At 42.8% G+C, this 14,333-nt stretch overlaps 1 protein-coding gene across 4 annotated transcripts in view; it reads left to right on the top strand.

Moving 5' to 3' along the window:
- ADGRD1 (adhesion G protein-coupled receptor D1) overlaps window positions 1-14,333 on the top strand; it is a 141,572-nt gene that overhangs the window by 40,335 nt on the left and 86,904 nt on the right. For all 4 annotated transcript variants that reach the window (XM_085878832.1, XM_085878830.1, XM_085878831.1 and 1 more), the window contains 4 exons: window positions 6,822-6,939; window positions 7,137-7,244; window positions 8,981-9,056; window positions 13,797-13,935. In XM_085878832.1, coding sequence (XP_085734958.1) covers window positions 6,822-6,939; window positions 7,137-7,244; window positions 8,981-9,056; window positions 13,797-13,935 — 441 coding nt within the window. The remainder of the gene's footprint in view (window positions 1-6,821; window positions 6,940-7,136; window positions 7,245-8,980; window positions 9,057-13,796; window positions 13,936-14,333) is intronic.

Genomic DNA, 14,333 nt, shown 5'->3' with positions numbered 1-14,333 from the left:
CAGATGTTTTCTTCTGGCATATTACGCACTCATCAAAATCAGCCTGCCTGGAAGATGGCCTTTTCTGACCAATTCGCAGCTGGTCACCAACATCCATGGTAGGCCTGGAGGAATAAAAAGACAAAAATACATTAATACATTACAACTACATGTATAAAGTTGTCAGTAAAGTGTGTGTACCAATTCATAACAGCAGTCAAATGAGCTGATGCTCACGTCACAGAACAACGGAGCCTCATGGACTTCCATAGTTTTTTTTCACACCTGGCAACAGGATAAAAAACAGCTACACATAACAGGCCTAAATGTTACATGTACCTCAATGAGATAAACAATGTTTTTGTAAGTGGCACCACAGACCCAGCACAGCCTGTGCATCAGTTCAGGTTATTGAGTAGGCCCCTTGCATTCTCAGTATGGACTGCACATGCAATGCATTCAAATGGTTGCATCATCTCATTTAAATTGTGATAGTCAGAAAAAAAGTATAGGCATAAGCTTACATGATAACTTACCTATGGCTAGTCCAAGAAATCCACGAACTGATTCACAAAGGCACATTCAGATAGGTTTTCACAACTTCAAACTGAAATAAGTGACTAAGGAAGAGGAGAGGCACATGTTTACCATGTTTCCTGACCAGGAGAGAGGCTATTTTGATACCTCCACCAACTGAAGAACCCTTTGTTTTAAGAATGTACGGTAGCCCGGAAGGCGAAGCATCCCAATTGTTAACCAGGCATGAGTCAAAGTAAGTTGAGACAATGGGTTAAACAATGGGTTTAACCATTTAAATGTTAAACAATGGGTCGGGGATGGTTAAATAGGGGCATTTCACATAAGAAATAGCAAACATCTTTCAATAAAATCAATTCAGACCAGTAACAAAAAAAGGATGAAATATGCCTGAGATTCGATCGACAAATTGGGAAGGAAAGGGTTAAAGTGCGTGGAAAATTAATCTAGGGGATTTATTTGTTATCCCAGCAATGGTTTCAGGAGGTTTATCAAGTTATAACATTTATTCAAGCTGTTAATACAGTGATACCTCGAAAATTAGAAATATGCCATTTTTGGCCGATTTCGTGAAATTCGCATTCTAAACACAAGGGGTTAACATAAAATCTACAAGATAAATATGAACTTTGTTGGTATCAAAAACTTCCTTGATATCTCCTGAACATTTTGCACTATTTTATTTTCTTCTAACTCCTTGCATATTGCCACAAAAAAATAATGTATATGCTGGTACCCCAGATTTTCACCTGCCCTCAAAATCGGTGACCTTTTGACCTCTAGTGACGTCATCGATGACGTCATGAGAATTTTCATGATATGAGTAATTAGCATAACCCAAGACCTTTCCAATGATACCTAATACTTGTGGTTTTATGTATTGCAAGGACCTATTCGAGGCATTTTCATTTCCCTACCCCTCTATTTTTGCTCACTTTTCTCGGAGGTGAAATGTCCAACATATGGCCATGGCATCAATTCACAAGAAGATCGTAAGGGCTTACAATTTTTTCCCAGTGCAGAATCACTATACCTACCCAAAAATACATCAAACAAAAGTATATCATGCATGACCACCTAAAAGCTTAAATAAACCTCTTTTTGGGGTTTGGCTCCCCTACTACATGGGTAGTTAATCAATAAGTTAAATTTTGGATTAATCAGTTTGGCAGTTTCTCCGACAAAGATTTTCAAAGATTTTCCTTTCGATCCAATATGGCTGCCAGATCACGTGACACATGGTGATTTTTGTGAAAATGTTCATATTTCAAGTCAATCAGATGAAAATTGAGGATTTCAGAAATTTGGCCAATTTTGACCTTTGTTTGGCTTCTATTGACCTCAAAAATAATTGATGGTTTAACTCAGTGAGGTGATATGAAAATCCAGTTCAAATTTCAAGTCCATCGGATGCAAATTGACAATTTTAGAAATTCTGGCCGATGTTGACCTCAAATATAATTGGGAGTTGAATTCAATGACCAAATGTGCAAATCCTCTTCAAATTTCAACTCAATAGATGCAAATTGGAAATTTTAGAAATTTGGCCTATGTTGACCTTTTGGCTGATGTTAACCTCAAAAATATTTGGTGGTTGAATTCAGTGAGCTGATATGCAAATCCTCTTCAAATTTCAGGTCAATAGGGTGAAAATTGACAAATTTAGAGATTTGGCCTTTGTAGACTTTTTGGCCTGGGTTGACCTTTTGGCCTATGTTTACCTCAAAAATAATTGGTGGTTGAATTCAATGACCTGATATGCAAATCCTCTAAAAATTTCAAGTCAATGGGATGAAAGTTGAGGATTTTAGAAATCTCACTTGTTGACCTTTGGCCTATATTGACTGTTTGGCCCTTTTTGACCTCAAATAATTCGTGGTTGAATTCAATGAAAAAATATAAATCCTCTTCAAATTTCAAGTTAGATGAAACTTGACAATTTTCGAATTTTGGCCAATGTTGACCTTTTTCCCAATGTTGATGTCAAAAATAATTGGTGGTTGAATTCAGTGACCTGATAGGCGCCGCGAGGAGGAGTGATTTTCAGGGACACATCGGCCATTTTGGAGTTAATGCCATATAGCACTATTTAACCCTTACCCTATCATCCGAGCCTATCATCATCATATCATTAAAAAATGTCGCTTACATCACTCCTCCTCACGGGACCTCATATGCAAATCCTCTTCAAATGTCTCATCAATTGGATGAAAATTGATGATTTTAGGAATTTGGGGAAATTTGTTGACGTTTGGCCAATGTTGACCTTTTGACCTTTCACCTCAAAAACAGTCGACTTCTTTCTTATGACGAACTCTACCATGTGGTGATGTTTCATGAAGATCGGTTTAAAATTGTGACCTGCAGGCAATTGACCTCCAAATAAACAAACAGAATAACGCACAAGACCAACCAATATAGTTGACAAATGTTCGATTTTCGCAAGTAACAAACATTGGTGAAAACATAACCTCGGTTCACCTTCGGCGGTGAAGGCAACAAAATGATAACGTGGATGAACAAAATGTTGATTTGAGAGAACATTAAAATACTTGGAGGGATGAACAAAATGTCATACTGTTTTATCAGCACAAGTTGCAGATATGTTTGGCACAAGAGGATGAAATTGGAGCTGTCAAAGCCTACATTTTTGAACATCAAACAGGATTTTTAGGAGGCAACCGCTGAAAGGGCTGAAAGGTCTGTTGTTACCCTTGAACAGGTGTGTCACATCTATGCTCAAATTACAGTCTTACAGAAAGGCTAGAGAAGACTGCCTGAACAAGTTACAAATTCCTGCTCTAACTATCACTGGGAAGGCAAACGCAAACCACCAAATCCTATCTTCGCTGTGGAGCTGCTTTCGCAACACTGGATCTGCCATCGAGCAGAGTACAAGAAAGAAACTGTCGAGGGAAAGGAATATCCATTTATACTCTTTTGAGTGTAAGTAAACAGGTTTGTATTTCATACAGAATGAAAAAAATGGTATCTGGTCAGGACGATCAATTTTTTTGTACCTTTTGTGTTCTTTGTACCTTTGTGCACTTTGCTCTATTTTTTGTTTGTGTACTGTTGCTTTGCACTGCAAGGTACACAAAAAATACGCATTTAGAAATAGTTGCTACACCGGACAAACACCTGTTGTAAGTCTATCCAAGATCACGAATCCATCGTTAGTTTACATCAACAAGTGTCCACTCCTGTCATCAATCAATGTTGTGACATCGCCAATAGCTTGGGAATATGAGCAAAACCAAGAGCCATATGTCGTCCTCACACAAACCTCCCTCAAGTGGTCCTCATGGTGCACCATGCCAGGTGCCCAGACGGAACCACCTCAGACCCCCAGAGATCTCCACCCCCTCCAGGGTCCGGCGACCCCACTGGCCTGAAACGCTCACTCGGACGGCGCCCCGATGGACAGGGGATGCCACACTCCACCAGACTCTCCGTGGGGCCCAGGTCATACCACAGCACCTGTGGTCAGACCCTCTGTCCAAATTCTGCCAGTGCAGCTCCTCAGCTGCCTGACGCAACCCAATCTCCAAGGGGGGAAATTTTCCATGAGGCTGTCCCCCTTAACCCCACTCGGTCCGAATTCTGCAGCCTCGGTACCAACTCGCACCAAGGTTGCTTTAAAACAAGTTCCCATTTCAATTACGATTACTGGCCTCGTGTTTCCAAATGCAGATGTACTCTATAACCCCATTATTGGGCTTTTCTGCCCCCTCCTGCAGCCACTGCTGGCATTGAGCCTCCCGCTCTTCCCACCTTTCTCCATTGCCATGAGTGCTAGCTGCTCATGACTCGCAGCTCCTACCTCTGCATTCGCAGCACAAACGCATTTTCATTCCAAACGAGGCTCCAACTGACACAGGCCCACAGTGGCCTGTCTCTTTCTAATCTTATGACTACACTTTTTCCTTACCCACTGCCACCATGGCAGCCAAAACACACCCCGCATGCATGGAGCGACAACCCCGGGCACCGAGTTGACCCCGACAGGGTCCGTCCAGAACACCCCGGGAAACGACACGACCTCCGCTGACACCGGCTCACACCCGACGACCGACGCAGCCTCGCTCTCCAGCACGAGCTCGGACCCGCACATCACGAGCAGGCTCACCCATCGCCCCACACGTCACAGATTCGGACACCTGTCACGCCGGCTCAGGTTTGGCCGCCTGCACGTGCATCTGAACCGGCGCCGCATCACACCCTGTCAGTCTCCGGCATACCAAAAGAACCCCTGCCGGGTCCAACCCCGCACCCACGAGTGCCGCACCGCAAATCACGGAGATCGTTTCACACAACACATAGGCTATCTTCTTCCCCTCTAAACCATCTATCTTCATCTCTTGGACGATCTCTTTCTGGGGCAAAGTAACATCCACCCCGGCACGATGTTTTTCCAGGCCATTACCCAATAAACAGGTCCCCATGGAATTTTCCTTTGTCCCCCCCCCCCAAAGTTAAACCAACCTGCCATTCCACTTTTAACCCATGCCCCAAACTGCGCCGATAAAATTTAATTATTTTTATTTATTTCCTCACCCATTTTATCCATCACTTCTTTTAACATGATCGACATTGCACCACCTTCCTGGCTCAATGGCTCAGAAATGGGGGAGATTCGTATCCGAACCTCCTGACTAACCCCCAAACCCAGCTCACTTCCTTCATCCTCACTACTTCCTTCAACCACAAAATCCTGCACATTCACAATTTGTGCAGCGGCCTTCTACCTGTGCGTACCAAGGAAATTTAAAAAAAAAATGTTTAAATTTACAACGCGCTCCACTGCATTCTCCCGACACCAATTAACTATAAATTTGAAAGTCCTCGGGTTCTAAATCCCACTCCTGATAAACCAATTGTCGTGTCCAGTTCAGTTAACACCGACACTGGGTGGATAATTAATCCGACCTGGTGGTTTACTCCCTGAAGCGATATTCTGAATTATGGCAGACAACGCACGCATGGGTAGTGACAGACACGAGAAACCTTGTGTCTCCTGAATCATTTATTTCCTGAATCACAAACAATAAAAACCAAGGATGATTGAACACGATGGTGGAGACGACGGCAGGTTGTAGTGGGGAAGAAAAGAAGACACAAAATCGATAATAAATAATTATGTACAATGAGGTAAAAATTTATTCTCAAAAAAATCTAAAAACGATGGGGAGATGAACAGGCGGTGATGGCACACGGCAGGACCCAGTGACGGGGCAGGGCAGGTATGACGAAAGGGCAGGAAGGCAGGACGATCTCCTCTCTTCAGATACGATTCTCCTCACAAACTCTCTCGGTCTCCATTCTCCCCCAAACCCTGTGATCCTCCTCCAAACTCCTCAGTTCTCTGTTCTCCTCCGACCAACTGCCCAATTCTCCTCAGACCAGACCTTGACGTTTTCCTCAGCAGTTTCCTCCTCAGACCAACTATTTTTCCTCTCGTCGTCTTCCTCTCAGACTTCCAACTCTTTTTCCTCTCGTCGTCTTTGCCTCAGACTTCCAACTGCCCAATCAGCTCCTCCCTCTCCTCTCTCTGGACAATGCTCCGCCCCTCCCAGGTGATCCATCGTTCCACCCCTCGGGAGACGTTCATAGCCTGCCCCCCTCTTTCGTGCTGAGTCTCGTGATGCCCCCAGGTTATATACACAATTTCCTGAACCATAGTCCCTAAGCATTTATTACCACCACCACCCCCTGTAGGGTGTATATGCAAACAAGACAATTCTTAAGCTAACATTTCCCAACTTATACATCGACATGGCTATCTACTTGCACATGGACTATGCTACTCGACACATTCCTATCTGCTTTATGGTAATATCTAACCCCCCTCCCCTCCCACAAATGGAACACACCTTTTTGGGAGCACCGGTGAACACCTCAAATGCACTTGGTTTTCCTCAAACAACTTCCTGTTTACAAATAAAAGGAAATAACTCTTCAGAACTACTTCAGAAAAACAATGCTACAAAAATATGGGTTTGAACCCACTTAAAAATCCGTTCGCTAATCTAACACATAGCACTGACAGTTTAGGTATGCATCTTCCGGTTCACAAATCGAGGGAAATAACTCTCCACTGGATATATTTATCCAAATCGCTAGGTCCCTCATTGTTTATCAATTTCCAAGTGCATTATTAGGCACTACACTAACACTACTTACTGCCACGAGGAGGAGATACAAAATGACATGAATGGAAATCCAGAAAAGGTAGACCGAGTAGGTTGTTAAGCGAATACACAATAAAACTTGAGAAGAACACATTTTGTTGTGACCTGTAACAGGGTAAGCCCACAAGTGGAATCATTGTGATGGTGGAAGAAGCACTAGGTGGGATGGCCTCTCAACTCTTATCTCCCGCCAACTCCATCGTGCACATCTGGGGAAGCACCTCCACAGCCGGTACAGGATAACCGTAAAGCATGCAAGTCTTCTCACCTCGTCAAGCTGTCATAGCAGTCGTGAATGTGATTTCAGTGCACTGTTTGCAATATCAGTGGAGCTGTGAGCCTTTTTACTTCTCTTCATCTTCCTTATAGATGGCAAGTTTGATATTCTTTTGAACTGTATATAAATGCTTGAAGTTTGTGTTCACACAGAATATGCCTTGATCAAAGTTCCGGTGGGCCTTGCTCTGCCTGAATACCGCTTCCCTTCACAAGGAAAATCCTACATATTCCTACCAGGTTCGGCTTTCCCACAGAACGGTACGTTTTGATCATTGTGCCTCCTGATACCGTCCTCGTTTCACTTCCGATGAAATGCTATGTTTGCTTTTTTGTAATAAAAGATGAGACTCATGGAAGAGCGACAACACAGAACAGTTTACTAGGCCCTCCCCCAAGCCCACCTTGTTCTCAGTTTCCAGTTTTTCCTTCCTGAGAATTTGCAGCTGTATCTATCTTGTCCACCCTGTGTTCTCCCCAGGCCTTAGTTTTTTTTCCTTCATCCCTTATTTATCCACGTTTCCCTCTATTTTGTCCCTCACCCCTGCTGTTTATGTGTTTGCCCCACCCACATTTTTTACGTTCAGATCCATTCAACGTTGTAACTCCTCAATGAACCTCAACATTGTATTTGAAAAAACAGACAAGAATAAGAAGAACGGAGTGGAAATGGGGGAAAACGTACACCAACAGCAGGGTAGAGGGACACAAAAAGAGGGCCACTTGGGTGGAAGAATGGATGAGGGGAAGAATTACATCAAAGGGAGGGGGGAGGGGGAGGGCACAAATATTGAACAAGCTGGATACAAGACCAAACACAGGAAGAAGAGGACAGGAAAAAAAACATGAAACAGAAATGGAAAAAAAAACAATTAAAAGATGAGGGAGAAGGGGAGAAAAACACAACCTGGAAAAAATGGATGGCCAATTAATAATATCCTGTGTCCTTCACAATGCTGGCCTCCATGGACGGGAGCCATTACTGAAAGAAAGAAAGAAAGAAGAAAGAAGTTCTTCAGAAGAAGTCCTCCAGCAAGAAAGAAGCCATTACTGAAAAAGATGCATCTAAAAACTCATATGGAGTTTGTGAAAAACCATCCTAATGATACTTACTGCAGGCATGTGGAGAAAGGTTTTGTAGCCAGACAAGACAAAAATTGAACTTTTTGGAATAAATTCAAAGCATTACGGCATCTGGCACAAGCCTAAGTCTGCACATCACCCAGTCAACACCATCCCTACTGTCAGGCATGGTGGTGGCAGCATCATGTTATGGGGCTGCTTTTCATCAGCAGGGACTGGTAAACTTGTCAGGAGAGAAGGGACAATGGATAGTGCAAGGTACATGAGAATCCTTGATGAAAACCTGTTTGAGTCAGCCATGAATCTGAAACTGGGATGGAGATTCACATTTCAGCAGCACAATGATCTGAGCACAAAGCTAAAGCCACACTGGAGTGGCTGAATAAGAAAACAAGAAATGTTCTTGAGTGGCCTCCTGCAGTTCTTGGCCGATTACATCCAGACTTGCTGCATAGGATCAGCATGACCCCAATAGAGGTGTTTTTATCTTTGCCGGTGGTCTTGGGGGTTTGATGGGGGAGGACGCAAATTCTCCACATAAATGTGTAGGGTCCCCTCAAGATGAGGGAGGATATTACAAGTCTCCACCATTTACAGTACAGTATTCCTGTCCACACGCTTTTTTCGTGTAGTGAGGTAAGTTTTTGCTTCATGTACGTAACCCAAGTTTGTTTGTTTTTTGCGTAAAAAGCGCTGTCAGTTGCCTATACACCGCCCAAATAAAGGTATGTGTCGGAATAACGTTGCATGATTGGAACAACATTGCCCATTAGGCGGGTACAATAAATTAACTAAGATGTGGCATTATTGGTAGGGAGTGAATACCTTTGCACGCCACTGTATTTTATCAATCTATGGAAGTCTGTATTCACCATCACATGCTTCTATGTACACATTCCAATGTACCGTTCCAGTTGAACTTACCATCGTTGGATTACTCTACCACAATCTGCACCACTTCTACCGCTACATCCGTCCTGCTGCTACCAGGTACCACACCATGCATTATAGGTTCTAAACAACTTATTTGGATACCATGTTGGCCTCTTGATGAGGAAACTAAGCTGGGCTCACAAAGGTTTTGGGTTCTAATCTTGCTGAAGGATTTAGATTCATCTATTTTAGCATTATTGAGGATTTGGATTCCAATCTTCAGGAAGTGAAGCTAGTCTCAGGAGAACTGCCACGTCACTATTGGATTGTTAACAAAAACCCATACAGCTGGCTCATTAACGTTCTTCAGAGTGTGATAATCTGTCAGCCCCAAATGTTGTCGTCTACATGTGATGCTCCTCCACTCACTATGGTTGACTCTTATTATCTTCCCTTGTTGCAGGCGGTTGTTCTGAATGGCTTACATGGGTCCAACCCTTTACCAACACTTTCTACTCAAAATTTAAAACTCCCACAAGCTACAACCTAAAAAAAAAACTCCCACAAGCTTCAACCTAAAAAAAAAACTCCCACAAGCTACAACCTAAAATAACTTCCACAAGCTACAACCGAAAAAGCTCCCACAAGCTACAACCTAAAAAAACTCCCAAAAGCTACAACCTAAAAAAAAACTTCCACAAGCTAAAACCTAAAAAAGCTCCCACAAGCTGCAACCTAAAAAAACTCCCACAAGCTACAACCTAAAAAATCCCCAAAAGCTACAACCTAAAAAAACTTCCACAAGCTAAAACCTAAAAAAGCTCCCACAAGCTACAACCCAAAATAACTTCCACAACTTACAACCAAAAAAAACTCCCACAAGCTATAGCCTAAAAAAATCCCCAAAAGCTTCAACCTAAAAAAAAAACTTCCACAAGCTAAAACCTAAAAAAGCTCCCACAAGCTACAACCTAAAATAACTTCCACAAGTTACAACCAAAAAAAACTCCCACAAGCTACAACCTAAAAAAAAATTCCCACAAGCTACAACCTAAAAAAAAAACTTCCACAAGCTAAAACCTAAAAAAGCTCCCACAAGCTACAACCTAAAATAACTTCCACAAGTTACAACCAAAAAAAACTCCCACAAGCTACAACCTAAAAAAAACTTCCCACAAGCTACAACCAAAAAAACTTCCCACAAGCTACAACCTAAAAAACTCCCAAAAGTTACAACCTAAAAAAACTCCCAAAAGCTCCAACCTAAAAAATTCCCAAAAGCTCCAAGCGAAAAAGGCAGATTTTAAGTCCAAAGAAGATCCATGTTCAAATATATCGAAACCATTACATTGACTGCACCAATGTTGAAGAATTTAAGCATGATGAAAAGGTTGTTCTGGAAAATGCACGAAAATATGTTCACGAACCTGGTAAAAATGACTAAAATTGTGGACAACTGAACAAGCTGAGCCAACACATCTCTCTCTATCTCTCAATGTATCATTCTCAATCTCGATGTATCTATCTCTGTATCTATCTTTCTCTATGTATCTATCTCTATGTATCTATCTCTATGTGTCTATCTCTATGTGTCTCTATCTATATCTATGTATCTATCTCTATGTATCGATATTGATGTATCTATCTCTATGTATATATCTCGATGTGTCTATCTATCCATCTCTATGTATCTATCTCCTATGTATATCTATCTATGTGCATATCTCTATGTGTCTCTATCTATCTCTATGTGTCTATCTCTATGTATCTATCTCTGTATATAATCTCGATGTGTCTATCTATCTCTCTCTATGTGTCTATCTCTATGTATCTATGTCTATGTATCTATCTCCATGTCTATCTATCTATCTATCTATCTATCTATGTCTATGTATCTATCTCCATGTCTATCTATCTCTGTATTTATCTCTACATATCTATCTCTATATATCTATCTATATGTCTATCTATCTCTGTGTATCTATTTGTACATATCTATCTCTATCTATCTCTATCTCTCTCTATCTATCTATCTATCGCTATGTATCTATCTCTATGCATCTACTGTATATAAAAGCGAAAAGCTTGGTGAGGCGGTGAAGTTGTCCATCAGTCCGTGAAGACTACAGGGTGTCCCAAATAAATATAGAACTTTTCATCTGCAAAGAGGATGGTCATAACACATATATTTTTTTAAAGATATATGGCTGGATAGAAAGCTGAAAGGTTGAAGTTTATTGTACCAATGTCAAAATTGCCACCAAAGTTTAAATTTTGGTATAGAATCGTCGTTTTCTTTTAGACCGCATGTTCGACGTAGGCTCCACATTGTCCGATCACTGCCTGCAAACGCGTTGTCATGTTCTCCATCACTTTGGGAAACGTTTCCTGAGGAATGTTCTGGATTTCTCGGTGGATGTTTTCCTTCAGCTGATCAAGAGTCTGAGGCCTAGGGTTTCCATAGATCCTGTCCTTGAGATACCCCCACAAGAAGAAGTCTGGAGGAGTAAGGTCAGGGGAATACGGTGGCCACTCAACGTCTTCGTAGAGGGAGATAAAGCCGCCCTCAAAATGTTCGTTGAGAAAACGCCTTGTTTCCCTGGCTGTATGGGGAACCCCATCATGCTGGAACCACTGGGTTCTCATCTGGATCAGGTTGTTTCTCCTACGGGCCTGAGTACGTCGCTCAGGCAGATAGAATTCCTGAATCATTTTGCGATAGTTCCTCTGGTTTACCGTGCAAGTGCGTCCCTGGTCATCTTCAAAGAAGTATGGACCAATTATCCCATACCAACCAACCGCCACCCACATGGTGACTTTGAGAACAGATCGAGGCACCAGTTCAGTTGATGCATTGCCAGGATTTTCAGTTCCCCAGTACTGAAAGTTTTGCTTGTTTCCCTCCCCGGACAAGTGAGCATGGCATTCATCCATCATGTGAAGTTTTTTGAGGAAGTCTGCATCTTCCTCCAACTTTCCTGAGAACCAATTCGCAAAGTCTAGTCGTTTGCGTTTCTGTTGATCAGTAAGCACCGTTTCCGTTTGAATTTTGTATGGAAAGGCATGAATGTCTTGGCGAAGGATCCTCTGAACGGAGCTCATGAATGTTTGTCTCGGCAGAAAGTCGTCAAATCGATTTTTTTGGACTCTGAACAACCGCCTATCTCACCATTTTCACATTTTCTTCACTACGACCTGTCCTCTTCCGACCACTGTGACCCTTGTGAAGGTCACAGATGGTTCCCACATTGGTAAACTTTGCGATGGTGCACTTTATTGTCCGAAAGTTTGGTGCATGGCGCAAGTGGATACCGAAATGTCTCGAGTAAAGACGTTGCACCTGTATGACACTTTTCGTCTGGTGCCAAAGTTCAACAATTTTCATCCGTTGTACGGTCAGTCTTGGCATTTTTCTGGCGCTTGCTTGGTATCAAAATAAACTTCAGGGTCTCTGCAACAACAAATGAAGCATTAGTGACAAAATTACTACTTTTTTAGGATCAAACAAAGCATTTTAAAAGTTGTATATTTTTTGGGACACCCTATATATGCCTATTAATCACGTCCTGTTTGAACGTTATTTCCAAAGACCCTTAAGACCCCTAAAGACCCAAAAGTCAATGAGGAACCAAAAGAACCATAAGACCCTGAAGATCCAAAAGACCCAAAAGACGCTGAAGAACCAAAAGTCCCTGAGAACCCAAAAGACCATGAAGAACCAAAAGTCCCTGAGGAACCAAAGACCCTGAAGACCCAAAAGTCACCGAGGAACCTAAAGACCCTGAAGACCCAAAAGTCCCCAAGGACCTTAAAGACCCCAAAGTCCCAAAAGACCCTGAAGACCAAAAAGACTCTGAAGACCCAAAAGTTACTGAGGACCCAAAAGACTCAGGTCAGGTGTGGCAGCATGTGCCAGAGCAGCGGGTCACTGCGTCCACTTTCTACCGGTATTCTAGGGGCCTCCGTCTGGCCATCCTCCAGGCAGATTCCTGGCCCATCCCCATCTCCTTGAGATGCCGATCAACCTACTGCAACCATGATGCACATGGTTGGCGCATTGGCCTTCTCAACTCACAAGGCTCCCTCGCCGAGAGAATCTGGTGAGCAGGATCAGCGTCAGGAAAATGAGCCACATGTCCATACAACCGCAGATGAGGCTCACGGACTATGCAGGAAACAAATCTCATTTGAGTCTCTCTCAGCAACCGCTCGTTGGACACAAAGTCCGACCAGCGATAGCCAAGGATTCTCCGAAGAGACCTGGTACCAAAGGAATTAAGTCTCCGTCTCAGATCCCCGGTCAGAGTCCAAGTCTCACATCCGTAGAGCAACACTGGAAGCACCAAGGACATGAAGACTTGGACTTCCGTCATCCTGCACAGGTACTGACAGCACCATATCTCATGATCCAGTGAATCCATGACTCCCCAGGCCTGACCCAGGCATTTATTGACTTCTGGCTCACAGCCAGCAGAGACATGAATATCACTATCAAGGTAAGTGAATCTCTCCGTGATCTCAACATCCTCAACATCCATCAACATGACCAATATCAAAAGACTCCGAAGACCCAAAAGGACCACAAAGACCCAAACGAGAGCCGGAAGACCCAAAAGTCCCCAAGGACCCAAAAGACCCTGAATACCCAAAACACCAAAAAGATCCCGAGTGAAATATAAAGGTATATTTGTCCTACCTGCCAAAGTGTCGTAGCTCTAATGATTCAGTTGTCCTACATTTTAGGCTTATTTTACCAGCTGGGTCAACACAGTTTCGTGAGTGGCCCAGAACCCACTTTTCCTCTGACGAGTCTGACATGAAATGAAGCAATCTTACAGTCTCCTTCTTATTTTGCAGTCTGACTGGTGCTGATACCACAGGAGAACCTCTGGAAGTGATCAGTCCCATCATCACTCTACGGGTAGACCCTCCACCTCGACTTGCATCTCATCTTTCGGGTGCCCCACTGGTCTCCGTGGTTTTGCAACACAGCAAGGTGGAAATCCTGTGAGCCTTATCATTCCAAAATGGCTGATCATGGGAATTATCATTTCAAATGGCAATGGTTTTTCGAAGCTGATCACTCCTTCAACATCACAGTTGATAATTATTACCCTCGCCGAAGGAGAGAGTATTGCATTTGCGTCTGTTTGTTACTTACGAAATCTAAAGATTTCGTAAGTATATTGATGACTTCCGTCCTCTGTCTGTGTGTTTGTTTGTGTGTGTTTGTGTGTTTGTTTGTAGGCACGATAACTCGAGAACGGAAGAAGCTACCAATGTCAAATTACACCACGTGATTCAGGAGGGTGATGGCTAGTGCTGATTAGATTTTGTTCAAAATCGGTCAAAGGTCAAGGTCACAGTGAGGTCAAACATATTTCCGTAAATTCA

The sequence above is a fragment of the Eptatretus burgeri genome, chromosome 4 (assembly GCF_056783735.1).
Source record: "Eptatretus burgeri isolate ZD-2024b chromosome 4, Ebu_testis_v1, whole genome shotgun sequence".
Lineage (NCBI taxonomy): Eukaryota > Metazoa > Chordata > Myxini > Myxiniformes > Myxinidae > Eptatretus > Eptatretus burgeri.
Note: the sequence above shows the minus strand (reverse complement) of the source record. Positions and strands in the feature narration are given on the sequence as shown.